The following is a 17,291-nucleotide window of genomic DNA, read 5'->3' on the forward strand; positions in this document are numbered from 1 at the left end:
AGACCTAAGGTAATGATCATTATATTTCCAAAGCTTTGCCAAGACAAATAAGGCTTAATATATAGGGGTTTAAATGTGTGGTATGAGACCTTGATATACTGTCATAAACTCCTGAAATATTAACCATAAAATCAAAACTTCTGGAAACTGTCCTATTAAAAGACTCAAGTACACAAAAAAGTCAGAAGTCACTAAAGATGCAAGTATCTGAGTTAATGTGTACATATAATTACCAAAACAAATATACAATGTAACAAAACACATTTCTAACAATTTATTTCTCTCACTAACATAGCAATACACGTCAAATATGCTTTGTTTAACATTTCCTCTACAATGAACAGTGTAAATTGTTTTGAAAGCTAACATGAATATTGATGTTAATGTTTTTCAATCATTATTTTCCTTTTTAATTGCAATTTAATTGTATACATTATTTCTAAATACAGGTAATGTGTAAGAAAAAAAAGTACTTTGTTCAAATTAAAATGTTATGTTGTATATAATTATGTGTATACTTTATTTTACTTTTAAATTATTAATGTATTTTAGCTCTAGACGAGCTGCTACCATTTTATGTAGTTTTAATTAATTTCAAAGGTAGTTCAAAAGTATAAATAATAATTTAATATTTCCAAACAGGAGGGAAATTGTTACCCTTTAATTGTTCAGAGAAAATCAATCTACAACATATGCTTATTTGTTTACAACTAGTATTTAAAACTAACTTAAGAATTAAACAAGCTGTCTGGTATAGCATGACATTAAAACCAATAAGAATATGTTCAAACTTAAACAAACAAAAGTTTACAACTATAAAGTTTAAAGCAAAACTAAAAACATTGAATGCTCACAACATACTGCCACTAGTGTCAAAGTTATAGGTATATAATTGTCGTCAACTATCATAAAGTATTCAACTTTTATTGAACAGACAATTGGAACATTTCTTGTGTGAATTGATTGTCATCACTACCATTGTTATACAAATCTATCATATCAAATCCTTTATATATGTCACAACTCAAAAATCAATTCATATGGTAATAGGGATTTCTTTTCAAAAGTAAAAATAAATGTAAAAACACTGTGCACAGCAAACAGAAATTTCTTAAATCCTGCTTTATGTTACAGAGTTATGTCCAGAGATAATTGTCGTCATGTGTCATGCCTTCTGCATAACCATTTTGTGTGTAATATAATGAAGTCCTGCATACACATGGTCTATTACTATACACAATACACAATGAAATCTTCTATTTGAAGTAAAAAATCTCCCCAGGCTTCTATCGGTAAAGCTTCTATCAGTAAAACCTTTCACAATGAATAACATATGACTGTATTTTGTGCAAAATGTCTATTACTATATCTATCTACACTAACAGTGAGGTTTAAAGGTTAGTCCATACATCTCAGCTTTGTCATCCGATTACCATTTGTATTTGAAGTCCATCCTTAGGAGATATTGCATATTACACTGGGCAACATCATACACAATAAATCTCATAACAGTTAAGGATAACAAATAAAGACAAACAAATCTAAAATTCTAAGGTGAAATATCTATTCATCTATAATGAGATATTATCACAGAGTGATTTACTTACTTTACTGTTTTTGCTCACTGTTGTACAGTGACCTGTCGTACAGTGACCTATTGTAGATGTTCATAGCCTTGTGCTTCAGTAGAAAGTCTTCTTGGGAATCAGTGAAAAGTTATAATTATTTTATTTATAAAACTTAAATTAGATTTTTTTCTGATTAAAACTTTTAAAACCCATTTATTCTAAATATGATGGGAACGTCCATACCTTATTCCAACTAATAATGGGGAAGTCTAGTCTTTATTCTAACTTATAATAGGGAAGTCCATTCTTTATTCCAACTAATGTGGGGAAGTCCAGTATTTATTCCAACTAATGTGGGGAAGTTCATTCTTTATTCCAACTCATAATGGGGAAGTTTATTCGTTATTCCAACTCATAATGGGGAAGTTCATTCTTTTTTCCAACTCATAATGGGGAAGTTTATTCTTTATTCCATCTCATAATGGGAGAGTTCATTCTTTTTTCCAACTCATAATGGGGAGTCCATTCTTTATTCCAACTCATGATAGGAAAGTCACTCAAACTCATAATGGGAACTTTTATTCTTTATTCAAACTCAGAATGGGGAATAAAATTGAGAATGGAAATGGGGAATGTGCCAAAGAGACAACAACCCGACTATAGAAAAAACCAACAGCAGAAGGTCACCAACAGGTCTTCAATGTAGCGAGAAATTCCCGCACCCGGAGGCGTCCTTCAGTTGGCCCCTAAACAAATATATACTAGTTCAGTGATAATGAACGCCATACTAATTTCCAAATTGTACACAAGAAACTTAAATTAAAATAATACAAGACTAACAAAAGCCAGAGGCTCCTGACTTGGGACAGGCGCAAAAATGCGGCGGGGTTAAACATGTTTGTGAGATCTCAACCCTCCCCAATACCTCTAGCCAATGTAGAAAAGTAAACGCATAACAATACGCACATTAAAATTCAGTCCAAGAGAAGTCTGAGTCTGATGTCAGAAGATGTAACCAAAGAAAATAAACAAAATGACAATAATACATAAATAACAACAGACTACTAGCAGTTAACTGACATGCCAGCTCCAGACTTCAATTAAACTGACTTAAAGATTATGATTTTATCATATGAACATCAGGCACAATCCTTCCCGTTAGGGGTTTAGTATCATACCATCATAACATATATATGAGAAGAACATAACCCGTGTCATGCCAACAACTGGTTTTTGAATAAATGTGTTAAGTTCCAATGCAAAGACCCTATAAGTGAATCAATATTAACGCCAAAATATGCAATCTTTAATGACCTGACAACAGTACCGTAACTATATCCCTTCTTAATAAGTCTATTCAAAGGTTTTGTTAGTTTTTGAGGTGAATACTGACACCTTTGTGCTTTATAAAGAATATTTCCATAAAAAATTGGATGTGAAATACCTGAACTTATAAGAAGTCTGCATGTTGAGCTATATTTACGAATGATGTCCTTATACCGATGATAAAATTTAGTAAATGTTTTGACTAGTTTGTGATATCGAAAACCCTGGTGTAATAATTTTTCAGTAATACATAAATTTCTCTCGTTAAAATCTAAAACATTGTTACATACACGAGCGAATCGTACAAGTTGAGATATATAAACACCGTAAGATGGTGACAAGGGAACGTCACCATCTAAAAATGGATAATTAACGATAGGAAAAGAAAAATCATCTCTTTTATCATAAATTTTAGTATTCAGCTTTCTGTTAGGGATATAGATATCAAGATCGAGGAAAGGACAGTGGTCATTGTTAGTTTTAGCTTTATTTAAAGTAAGTTCAACTGGATAAATTTCTTTAATATACATACAGAAGTCGTCATTATTGAGAGCCAAAATATCATCCAAATATCTAAAAGTATTATTAAATTTGTTTATCAGATGTTGTTTTGATGGGTCTTTGCTTATTTTTGTCATAAATTGTAACTCATAGCAATACAAAAACAGGTCCGCAATAAGTGGTGCACAGTAAGTCCCCATTGGAATTCCGATAATCTGACGATATACGGAATCCCCAAAGCGAACAAAAATGTTATCTAGTAAAAATTCAAGGGCATATATCGTATCAAAGCATGTCGAATTGACATAGTTTTTTTGTTTATTGCTACTAAAAAATGACCTAAAAGAGTTTGAACATATATTCACTTTCTGACTTTTTAAATGCCCATTTAATTAGGTGTGTGAATTTTTTCTTAATGAGAATGTGAGGCAATTTGGTATACAGGGTAGAAAAATCAAAACTTTGAACAGATTCAAAATCACCAATATAAGCATGCAATTTATCAAGTACTTCCAACGAGTTCTTGACACTCCAAAAGTAATTAATTCCACTATTTTCGAAGGCCTTATTTGAACAATTTATTATCAGATTTTTAATTGTACTATGTGTGCTGGTAAGAAGAATAGACAATTTAGTAGTGGAACAATGAAGTCCATTTTTTATTCCAACTCAAAATGGGGGAGTCCATCCTTTATTCCAACTCATAATGCGGGAGTCCATTCTTTAATCCAACTCAAATTGAGGAAGTCCATTCTTTATTCCAACTCAGAATGGGAAACCTACTCATTCTTGGGACTTTTATTCTTTATTCCAACTCATAATGGGGAAGTTCTTTTTTGATTCCAACACATAATGGGGCTTTTCATTCTTTATATTCTTACTCATAATGGTTTTCATTCTTTATTCCAACTCATAATGGGTCCATTCTTTATTTCAAATCATAATGGGGACGTTTATTCTTCATTCCAACTCATACTGGGGACTTTCATTAAATATTCCACCTCATAATGGGGGAAGTCCATTCTTTTTTCCAACTCATTTTCATTCTTTATTCTTACTCATAATGGGGTAGATCATTCTTTATTCCAAATCATAATGGGGACATCCATTTTTTATTCCAACTCATAATAGTGGCTTTTCATTCTTTATTCCAACTCATATTTGCCTTACTAAATAATAATTGTTATTTATTACCTAATTTACAAGAAACATCTGAAGGAAAGGATAATGTTTATGACTTTTCTTTGACAAGTTCACATAATGTAAACAGACTTGAACACAAGCTGGATGAAATCAAATACAATTTAATGTTCTCTGAAAATCCTCCAGATATATACTGTTGTTGTGAAACATTTTTGGACAGTAACACCCAGGATAATTTTATACAAATTCCTGGGTTCATGTTAAACAGAAAAGATAGACTATCACGAGGTGGAGGTGGTTTGGTTGCTTATTTTTCAGAAAAAGTAACATTTAATAGAAAAGCTTAATTTAAAATAAGTGACATTGAAACAATGTGGTTTGAAATTAAACCAGTTCACAAAAAAATAATTTTTATTAGGTTCAGTATACAGACCTCCTAGTTCACTAATTAATTGGATTGATGAATTTGAAAAAGAAATTACAACTGCCATCAATCATTATTCAGATATTATGTTAGTTGGTGATTTTAATATAGATTTTTTAAAACTTAATAAACAACCACAAAAATGGCTAAGTTTATTAGAAACCTACAATCTCAACCAGATAATTCAAGAGGCAACATGAGTTACACCTGATTCTAGTACACTAATTGATCATGTTTATGTCACCAATAAAGATTTGATACTAGAATCACATGTTGCTAAATTTTCAATAAGTGATCATTATCCAGTTTGTTTAACTAGAAAAGAAAAACATTTCTCTTATATCAAAAAAGATATTCATACTACCATTTCTTACAGAAATTTTAAAAAATTCAATGAGACACATTTTCTAAGTGACTTAGCTATTGCACCTTTTGATAGAATTGAACATGAAAGTCACCCAAATACATGTATTCAGATGTGGTATGACATATTTAATGCAGTTCTAGATAAACATGCACCAATTGTTGCTAAAAGAGTAAAAAGAGACAGACAACCTGAATGGTTCAATAATGAAATTGCATGTGCCAGAAAAATGAGAGAGAAATACCGTAAATTAGGAATGTGGTCCGAGTTCAAATTTTAGTGAAACAGGACAAAACACATAATCGATGAATCAAAAAGAAATTTTTATTCAAAGATGGTAAAAGATTCAAAAGCTTCTAAAGATTTGTGGAAATGTATTCGAAGTCTTAACCCATCCCAACAAGAAAAGCCATACGAACTTTTAAATGAAGATGGTGTTAAAACTAATAATGTCAGTGACATTTGTAATGCTTTTAATAAGTTTTTTACATCTTGTGTTGAAAACCTGAGGACTGACAGATGTATGAGCAAAACTCATGATTATGCAAAATTAAATAAATTTGTACAAAAGAAATTTAATAAGTCAGAACAAGTAAAATTTTCAATTCCACCGGTCACAATAAATGGTCTATTTAATGAGATGATCAAACTTGACATTAATAAATCCACCGGACCTGATAACATAGGACCAAAATTTTTTAAATTGAGTGCTCCTTTCATAATGTCATCTTTAACTTACATTTTTAACAGAATAATAGATACAATTACATTACCCAGTGTTCTAAAGAATGCAAGAGTAACCCCTGTTTTTAAAGCTGGTGAAAAATTCATGGCAACAAATTATAGACCAATTTCTGTACTTCCCATTTTATCAAAACTTTTAGAAAAGCATATTTCAAAACATTTGTATGACTAACAGAATTGTTCAAAAAATCTTTTATGTATTCTGGACCATTCTTGTGGAATAATTTGCCAATACCTTTAAGAAATATTACAAATGTTAATTCTTTCAAATACAAAATAACAGATCATTTATTGAAATCAACCTAGCTGTATAAATAATATTAAAAACTGATCATGTCATCATGTTTATTATTTTTTTTCATCACATTTTATCAAGTTGTATTAAACATTATTATCATACTTGACTTTTTATACTAATGTATGCAATGTATATGTTTGCATTTTGTTTGATGTCTCATGATGAGGGCCTCAGGGAAGATTAGTTATATAGCTAACTGTGTAACCCTCTTAAAATAAAGTATTGTTGTTGTTGTTGTTGTTCATAATGGGTCCATTCTTTATTCCAAATTATAATGGGGACTTTCATTCTTCATTCCAACTTATAATGTGAACCTCCATTCTCTATTCCAACTCATAATTGGGACATCCATTCTCTATTCCAACTCATACTGGGGACATTCATTCTCTATTCCAACTCATAATGGGGACATTCATTCTCTATTCCAACTCATAATTGGGACATCCATTCTCTATTCCAACTCATACTGGGGACATTCATTCTCTATTCCAACTCATAATGGGGACATTCATTCTCTATTCCAACTCATAATTGGGACATCCATTCTCTATTCCAACTCATACTGGGGACATTCATTCTCTATTCCAACTCATACTGGGGACATTCATTCTCTATTCCAACTCATACTGGGGACATTCATTCTCTATTCCAACTCATAATGGGGACATTCATTCTCTATTCCAACTCATAATGGGGACTTTTATTCTCTATTCCAACTCATACTGGGGACATTCATTCTCTATTCCAACTCATACTGGGGACATTCATTCTCTATTCCAACTCATAATGGGGACTTTTATTCTCTATTCCAACTCATACTGGGGACATTCATTCTCTATTCCAACTCATAATGGGGACTTTTATTCTCTATTCCAACTCATAATTGGGACATCCATTCTCTATTCCAACTCATAATGGGGACATCCATTCTCTATTCCAACACATTCATTCTCTATTCCAACTCATAATTGGGACATCCATTCTCTATTCCAACTCATACTGGGGACATTCATTCTCTATTCCAACTCATACTGGGGACATTCATTCTCTATTCCAACTCATACTGGGGACATTCATTCTCTATTCCAACTCATAATGGGGACATTCATTCTCTATTCCAACTCATAATGGGGACTTTTATTCTCTATTCCAACTCATACTGGGGACATTCATTCTCTATTCCAACTCATACTGGGGACATTCATTCTCTATTCCAACTCATAATAGGGACTTTTATTCTCTATTCCAACTCATTGTGGATTCTCTATTCCAACTCATACTGTGGATTCTCTATTCCAACTCATACTGGGGACATTCATTCTCTATTCCAACTCATACTGGGGACATTCATTCTCTATTCCAACTCATAATAGGGACTTTTATTCTCTATTCCAACTCATACTGGGATCATTCATTCTCTATTCCAACTCATAATGGGGACTTTTATTCTCTATTCCAACTCATAATTGGGACATCCATTCTCTATTCCAACTCATACTGGGGACATCCATTCTCTATTCCAACTCATACTGGGGACATTCATTCTCTATTCCAACTCACAATGGGGACATTCATTCTCTATTCGAACTCATAATGGGGACATTCATTCTCTATTCCAACTCACAATGGGGACATTCATTCTCTATTCCAACTCATAATTGGGACATCCATTCTCTATTCCAACTCATACTGGGGACATTCATTCTCTATTCCAACTCACAATGGGGGCATCCATTCTCTATTCCAACTCATAATGGGGACATTCATTCTCTATTCCAACTCACAATGGGGACATTCATTCTCTATTCCAACTCATAATTGGGACATCCATTCTCTATTCCAACTCATACTGGGGACATTCATTCTCTATTCCAACTCACACTGGGGACTTTTATTCTCTATTCCAACTCATACTGGGGACATTCATTCTTTATTCCTACTCTCAATGGGGAAGTTCATTCTTTATTCTTACTCTTAACGGGAAAGTTCATTCTTTATTCTTACTCTCAATGGGGAAGTTCATTCTTTATTCTTACTCTTAACGGGGAAGTTCATTCTTTATTCTTACTCTCAATGGGGAAGTTCATTCTTTATTCTTACTCTTAACGAGGACATTCATTCTCTATTCCAACTCATACTGGGGACATTCATTCTCTATTCCAACAGCTCATAATAGGGACTTTTATTCTCTATTCCAACTCATACTGGGATCATTCATTCTCTATTCCAACTCATAATGGGGACTTTTATTCTCTATTCCAACTCATAATTGGGACATCCATTCTCTATTCCAACTCATACTGGGGACATCCATTCTCTATTCCAACTCATACTGGGGACATTCATTCTCTATTCCAACTCACAATGGGGACATTCATTCTCTATTCCAACTCATAATGGGGAAATTCATTCTCTATTCCAACTCACAATGGGGACATTCATTCTCTATTCCAACTCATAATTGGGACATCCATTCTCTATTCCAACTCATACTGGGGACATTCATTCTCTATTCCAACTAACAATGGGGACATCCATTCTCTATTCCAACTCATAATGGGGACATTCATTCTCTATTCCAACTCACAATGGGGACATTCATTCTCTATTCCAACTCATAATTGGGACATCCATTCTCTATTCCAACTCATACTGGGGACATTCATTCTCTATTCCAACTCACACTGGGGACTTTTATTCTCTATTCCAACTCATACTGGGGACATTCATTCTTTATTCCTACTCTCAATGGGGAAGTTCATTCTTTATTCTTACTCTCAATGGGGAAGTTCATTCTTTATTCTTACTCTCAATGGGGAAGTTCATTCTTTATTCTTACTCTTAACGGGGAAGTTCATTCTTTATTCTTACTCTCAATGGGGAAGTTCATTCTTTATTCTTACTCTCAATGGGGAAGTTCATTCTTTATTCTTACTCTCAATGGGGAAGTTCATTCTTTATTCTTACTCTTAATGGGGAAGTTCATTCTTTATTCTTACTCTTAATGAGGAAGTTCATTCTTTATTCTTACTCTCAATGGGGAAGTTCATTCTTTATTCTTACTCTCAATGGGGAAGTTCATTCTTTATTCTTACTCTTAACGGGGAAGTTCATTCTTTATTCTTACTCTCAATGGGGAAGTTCATTCTTTATTCTTACTCTTAACGGGGAAGTTCATTCTTTATTCTTACTCTCAATGGGGAAGTTCATTCTTTATTCTTACTCTCAATGGGGTAGTTCATTCTTTATTCTTACTCTCAATGGGGAAGTTCATTCTTTATTCTTACTCTCAATGGGGAAGTTCATTCTTTATTCTTACTCTTAACGGGGAAGTTCATTCTTTATTCTTACTCTCAATGGGGAAGTTCATTCTTTATTCTTACTCTTAACGGGGAAGTTCATTCTTTATTCTTACTCTTAACGGGGAAGTTCATTCTTTATTCTTACTCTCAATGGGGAAGTTCATTCTTTATTCTTACTCTTAACGGGGAAGTTCATTCTTTATTCTTACTCTTAACGGGGAAGTTCATTCTTTATTCTTACTCTCAATGGGGAAGTTCATTCTTTATTCTTACTCTCAATGGGGAAGTTCATTCTTTATTCTTACTCTTAACGGGGAAGTTCATTCTTTATTCTTACTCTTAATGGGGAAGTTCATTCTTTATTCTTACTCTTAACGGGGAAGTTCATTCTTTATTCTTACTCTTAATGGGGAAGTTCATTCTTTATTCTTACTCTTAACGGGGAAGTTCATTCTTTATTCTTACTCTCAATGGGGAAGTTCATTCTTTATTCTTACTCTCAATGGGGAAGTTCATTCTTTATTCTTACTCTTAACAGGGAAGTTCATTCTTTATTCTTACTCTCAACGGGGAAGTTCATTCTTTATTCTTACTCTCAATGGGGAAGTTCATTCTTTATTCCTACTCTCAATGGGGAAGTTCATTCTTTATTCTTACTCTTAACGGGAAAGTTCATTCTTTATTCTTACTCTCAATGGGGAAGTTCATTCTTTATTCTTACTCTTAACGGGGAAGTTTATTCTTTATTCTTACTCTCAATGGGGAAGTTCATTCTTTATTCTTACTCTTAACGAGGACATTCATTCTCTATTCCAACTCATACTGGGGACATTCATTCTCTATTCCAACAGCTCATAATAGGGACTTTTATTCTCTATTCCAACTCATACTGGGATCATTCATTCTCTATTCCAACTCATAATGGGGACTTTTATTCTCTATTCCAACTCATAATTGGGACATCCATTCTCTATTCCAACTCATACTGGGGACATCCATTCTCTATTCCAACTCATACTGGGGACATTCATTCTCTATTCCAACTCACAATGGGGACATTCATTCTCTATTCCAACTCATAATGGGGAAATTCATTCTCTATTCCAACTCACAATGGGGACATTCATTCTCTATTCCAACTCATAATTGGGACATCCATTCTCTATTCCAACTCATACTGGGGACATTCATTCTCTATTCCAACTCACAATGGGGACATCCATTCTCTATTCCAACTCATAATGGGGACATTCATTCTCTATTCCAACTCACAATGGGGACATTCATTCTCTATTCCAACTCATAATTGGGACATCCATTCTCTATTCCAACTCATACTGGGGACATTCATTCTCTATTCCAACTCACACTGGGGACTTTTATTCTCTATTCCAACTCATACTGGGGACATTCATTCTTTATTCCTACTCTCAATGGGGAAGTTCATTCTTTATTCTTACTCTCAATGGGGAAGTTCATTCTTTATTCTTACTCTCAATGGGGAAGTTCATTCTTTATTCTTACTCTTAACGGGGAAGTTCATTCTTTATTCTTACTCTCAATGGGGTAGTTCATTCTTTATTCTTACTCTCAATGGGGAAGTTCATTCTTTATTCTTACTCTCAATGGGGAAGTTCATTCTTTATTCTTACTCTTAACGGGGAAGTTCATTCTTTATTCTTACTCTCAATGGGGAAGTTCATTCTTTATTCTTACTCTCAATGGGGTAGTTCATTCTTTATTCTTACTCTCAATGGGGAAGTTCATTCTTTATTCTTACTCTCAATGGGGAAGTTCATTCTTTATTCTTACTCTCAATGGGGAAGTTCATTCTTTATTCTTACTCTTAACGGGGAAGTTCATTCTTTATTCTTACTCTCAATGGGGAAGTTCATTCTTTATTCTTACTCTTAACGGGGAAGTTCATTCTTTATTCTTACTCTTAACGGGGAAGTTCATTCTTTATTCTTACTCTCAATGGGGAAGTTCATTCTTTATTCTTACTCTTAACGGGGAAGTTCATTCTTTATTCTTACTCTTAATGGGGAAGTTCATTCTTTATTCTTACTCTTAACGGGGAAGTTCATTCTTTATTCTTACTCTCAATGGGGAAGTTCATTCTTTATTCTTACTCTCAATGGGGAAGTTCATTCTTTATTCTTACTCTTAACAGGGAAGTTCATTCTTTATTCTTACTCTCAACGGGGAAGTTCATTCTTTATTCTTACTCTCAATGGGGAAGTTCATTCTTTATTCTTACTCTTAACGGGGAAGTTCATTCTTTATTCTTACTCTTAACGGGGAAGTTCATTCTTTATTCTTACTCTTAACGGGGAAGTTCATTCTTTATTCTTACTCTCAATGGGGAAGTTCATTCTTTATTCTTACTCTCAGTGGGGAAGTTCATTCTTTATTCTTACTCTTAACGGGGAAGTTCATTCTTTATTCTTACTCTCAATGGGGAAGTTCATTCTTTATTCTTACTCTTAATGAGGAAGTTCATTCTTTATTCTTACTCTCAATGGGGAAGTTCATTCTTTATTCTTACTCTTAACGGGGAAGTTCATTCTTTATTCTTACTCTCAATGGGGAAGTTCATTCTTTATTCTTACTCTTAACGGGAAAGTTCATTCTTTATTCTTACTCTCAATGGGGAAGTTCATTCTTTATTCTTACTCTCAACGGGGAAGTTCATTCTTTATTCTTACTCTTAACGGGGAAGTTCATTCTTTATTCTTACTCTCAATGGGGAAGTTCATTCTTTATTCTTACTCTTAATGGGGAAGTTCATTCTTTATTCTTACTCTCAATGGGGAAGTTCATTCTTTATTCTTACTCTCAACGGGGAAGTTCATTCTTTATTCTTACTCTCAATGGGGAAGTTCATTCTTTATTCTTACTCTCAATGGGGAAGTTCATTCTTTATTCTTACTCTTAATGGGGAAGTTCATTCTTTATACTTACTCTCAATGGGGAAGTTCATTCTTTATTCTTACTCTCAATGGGGAAGTTCATTCTTTATTCTTACTCTTAATGGGGAAGTTCATTCTTTATTCTTACTCTCAATGGGGAAGTTCATTCTTTATTCTTACTCTTAACGGGGAAGTTCATTCTTTATTCTTACTCTCAATGGGGAAGTTCATTCTTTATTCTTACTCTCAGTGGGGAAGTTCATTCTTTATTCTTACTCTCAATGGGGAAGTTCATTCTTTATTCTTACTCTTAACGGGGAAGTTCATTCTTTATTCTTACTCTCAATGGGGAAGTTCATTCTTTATTCTTACTCTTAACGGGAAAGTTCATTCTTTATTCTTACTCTCAATGGGGAAGTTCATTCTTTATTCTTACTCTCAACGGGGAAGTTCATTCTTTATTCTTACTCTTAACGGGGAAGTTCATTCTTTATTCTTACTCTCAATGGGGAAGTTCATTCTTTATTCTTACTCTTAATGGGGAAGTTCATTCTTTATTCTTACTCTCAATGGGGAAGTTCATTCTTTATTCTTACTCTTAACGGGGAAGTTCATTCTTTATTCTTACTCTCAATGGGGAAGTTCATTCTTTATTCTTACTCTCAATGGGGAAGTTCATTCTTTATTCTTACTCTTAATGGGGAAGTTCATTCTTTATACTTACTCTCAATGGGGAAGTTCATTCTTTATTCTTACTCTCAATGGGGAAGTTCATTCTTTATTCTTACTCTCAATGGGGAAGTTCATTCTTTATTCTTACTCTTAACGGGGAAGTTCATTCTTTATTCTTACTCTTAATGGGGAAGTTCATTCTTTATTCTTACTCTTAACGGGGAAGTTCATTCTTTATTCTTACTCTTAACGGGGAAGTTCATTCTTTATTCTTACTCTTAATGGGGAAGTTCATTCTTTATACTTACTCTCAATGGGGAAGTTCATTCTTTATTCTTACTCTCAATGGGGAAGTTCATTCTTTATTCTTACTCTTAATGGGGAAGTTCATTCTTTATTCTTACTCTCAATGGGGAAGTTCATTCTTTATTCTTACTCTTAACGGGGAAGTTCATTCTTTATTCTTACTCTTAACGGGGAAGTTCATTCTTTATTCTTACTCTTAACGGGGAAGTTCATTCTTTATACTTACTCTCAATGGGGAAGTTCATTCTTTATTCTTACTCATTCTTTATTCTTGCTCTTAACGGGGAAGTTCATTCTTTATTCTTACTCTTAACGGGGAAGTTCATTCTTTATTCTTACTCTTAATGGGGAAGTTCATTCTTTATTCTTACTCTTAATGGGGAAGTTCATTCTTTATTCTTACTCTTAACGGGGAAGTTCATTCTTTATTCTTACTCTCAATGGGGAAGTTCATTCTTTATTCTTACTCTTAACGGGGAAGTTCATTCTTTATTCTTACTCTCAACGGGGAAGTTCATTCTTTATTCTTACTCTTAACGGGGAAGTTCATTCTTTATTCTTACTCTCAATGGGGAAGTTCATTCTTTATTCTTACTCTCAATGGGGAAGTTCATTCTTTATTCTTACTCTCAATGGGGAAGTTCATTCTTTATTCTTACTCTTAACGGGGAAGTTCATTCTTTATTCTTACTCTCAATGGGGAAGTTCATTCTTTATTCTTACTCTCAATGGGGAAGTTCATTCTTTATTCTTACTCTTAACAGGGAAGTTCATTCTTTATTCTTACTCTCAACGGGGAAGTTCATTCTTTATTCTTACTCTCAATGGGGAAGTTCATTCTTTATTCTTACTCTTAACAGGGAAGTTAATTCTTTATTCTTACTCTTAACGGGGAAGTTCATTCTTTATTCTTACTCTTAACGGGGAAGTTCATTCTTTATTCTTACTCTCAATGGGGAAGTTCATTCTTTATTCTTACTCTCAGTGGGGAAGTTCATTCTTTATTCTTACTCTTAACGGGGAAGTTCATTATTTATTCTTACTCTCAATGGGGAAGTTCATTCTTTATTCTTACTCTTAATGAGGAAGTTCATTCTTTATTCTTACTCTCAATGGGGAAGTTCATTCTTTATTCTTACTCTTAACGGGGAAGTTCATTCTTTATTCTTACTCTCAATGGGGAAGTTCATTCTTTATTCTTACTCTTAACGGGAAAGTTCATTCTTTATTCTTACTCTCAATGGGGAAGTTCATTCTTTATTCTTACTCTCAACGGGGAAGTTCATTCTTTATTCTTACTCTTAACGGGGAAGTTCATTCTTTATTCTTACTCTCAATGGGGAAGTTCATTCTTTATTCTTACTCTTAATGGGGAAGTTCATTCTTTATTCTTACTCTCAATGGGGAAGTTCATTCTTTATTCTTACTCTCAATGGGGAAGTTCATTCTTTATTCTTACTCTCAATGGGGAAGTTCATTCTTTATTCTTACTCTTAACGGGGAAGGTCATTCTTTATTCTTACTCTCAATGGGGAAGTTCATTCTTTATTCTTACTCTTAACGGGAAAGGTCATTCTTTATTCTTACTCTTAACGGGGAAGTTCATTCTTTATTCTTACTCTCAATGGGGAAGTTCATTCTTTATTCTTACTCTTAATGGGGAAGTTCATTCTTTATACTTACTCTCAATGGGGAAGTTCATTCTTTATTCTTACTCTCAATGGGGAAGTTCATTCTTTATTCTTACTCTTAATGGGGAAGTTCATTCTTTATTCTTACTCTTAACGGGGAAGTTCATTCTTTATTCTTACTCTTAATGGGGAAGTTCATTCTTTATTCTTACTCTTAACGGGGAAGTTCATTCTTTATTCTTACTCTCAATGGGGAAGTTCATTCTTTATTCTTACTCTCAATGGGGAAGTTCATTCTTTATTCTTACTCTTAACAGGGAAGTTCATTCTTTATTCTTACTCTCAACGGGGAAGTTCATTCTTTATTCTTACTCTCAATGGGGAAGTTCATTCTTTATTCTTACTCTTAACGGGGAAGTTCATTCTTTATTCTTACTCTCAATGGGGAAGTTCATTCTTTATTCTTACTCTCAATGGGGAAGTTCATTCTTTATTCTTACTCTCAATGGGGAAGTTCATTCTTTATTCTTACTCTTAACGGGGAAGTTCATTCTTTATTCTTACTCTCAATGGGGAAGTTCATTCTTTATTCTTACTCTCAATGGGGAAGTTCATTCTTTATTCTTACTCTCAATGGGGAAGTTCATTCTTTATTCTTACTCTTAACGGGGAAGTTCATTCTTTATTCTTACTCTCAATGGGGAAGTTCATTCTTTATTCTTACTCTTAATGGGGAAGTTCATTCTTTATTCTTACTCTCAATGGGGAAGTTCATTCTTTATTCTTACTCTCAATGGGGAAGTTCATTCTTTATTCTTACTCTCAATGGGGAAGTTCATTCTTTATTCTTACTCTTAACGGGGAAGGTCATTCTTTATTCTTACTCTCAATGGGGAAGTTCATTCTTTATTCTTACTCTTAATGGGGAAGTTCATTCTTTATTCTTACTCTCAATGGGGAAGTTCATTCTTTATTCTTACTCTTAACGGGGAAGTTCATTCTTTATTCTTACTCTTAACGGGGAAGTTCATTCTTTATACTTACTCTCAATGGGGAAGTTCATTCTTTATTCTTACTCATTCTTTATTCTTGCTCTTAACGGGGAAGTTCATTCTTTATTCTTACTCTCAATGGGGAAGTTCATTCTTTATTCTTACTCTTAACGGGGAAGTTCATTCTTTATTCTTACTCTTAATGGGGAAGTTCATTCTTTATTCTTACTCTTAACGGGGAAGTTCATTCTTTATTCTTACTCTCAATGGGGAAGTTCATTCTTTATTCTTACTCTTAACGGGGAAGTTCATTCTTTATTCTTACTCTCAACGGGGAAGTTCATTCTTTATTCTTACTCTTAACGGGGAAGTTCATTCTTTATTCTTACTCTCAATGGGGAAGTTCATTCTTTATTCTTACTCTCAATGGGGAAGTTCATTCTTTATTCTTACTCTCAATGGGGAAGTTCATTCTTTATTCTTACTCTTAACGGGGAAGTTCATTCTTTATTCTTACTCTCAATGGGGAAGTTCATTCTTTATTCTTACTCTCAATGGGGAAGTTCATTCTTTATTCTTACTCATTCTTTATTCTTACTCTTAACGGGGAAGTTCATTCTTTATTCTTACTCTCAATGGGGAAGTTCATTCTTTATTCTTACTCTCAATGGGGAAGTTCATTCTTTATTCTTACTCTCAATGGGGAAGTTCATTCTTTATTCTTACTCTCAATGGAGAAGTTCATTCTTTATTCTTACTCTTAACGGGGAAGTTCATTCTTTATTCTTACACTCAACGGGGAAGTTCATTCTTTATTCTTACTCTCAATGGGGAAGTTCATTCTTTATTCTTACTCTCAATGGGGAAGTTCATTCTTTATTCTTACTCTCAATGGGGAAGTTCATTCTTTATTCTTACTCTTAACGGGGAAGTTCATTCTTTATTCTTACTCTTAACGGGAAAGTTCATTCTTTAGTCAATCCGAGGACAAAAATGAAAACTTTCATGCTAGATTCCCCATACCCCCTTCTTTTTCAAAGATTACCATTAGGTAAATACAAGTGTGCATCTATACCTAATGATAGGGTGTCTGATGTTCAAGAGGCAT

General features: G+C 33.5%; 1 protein-coding gene across 1 annotated transcript in view; it reads right to left on the reverse strand.

Annotated features, from left to right (window-relative positions):
- Nucleotides 1–261: 261 nt before the first annotated feature.
- The window catches only part of LOC139517938 (poly [ADP-ribose] polymerase 1-like), a 60,154-nt gene continuing 43,124 nt past the window's right edge, over nucleotides 262–17,291 (reverse strand). Inside the window, exon 27 of the mRNA XM_071309495.1 lies at nucleotides 262–1,502. Within this exon, the coding sequence (XP_071165596.1) occupies nucleotides 1,430–1,502 (73 nt within the window). The 3' untranslated portion in view covers nucleotides 262–1,429. The remainder of the gene's footprint in view (nucleotides 1,503–17,291) is intronic.

This window comes from Mytilus edulis, chromosome 3, assembly GCF_963676685.1.
Source record: "Mytilus edulis chromosome 3, xbMytEdul2.2, whole genome shotgun sequence".
In the NCBI taxonomy this organism is placed as follows: Eukaryota; Metazoa; Mollusca; class Bivalvia; order Mytilida; family Mytilidae; genus Mytilus; species Mytilus edulis.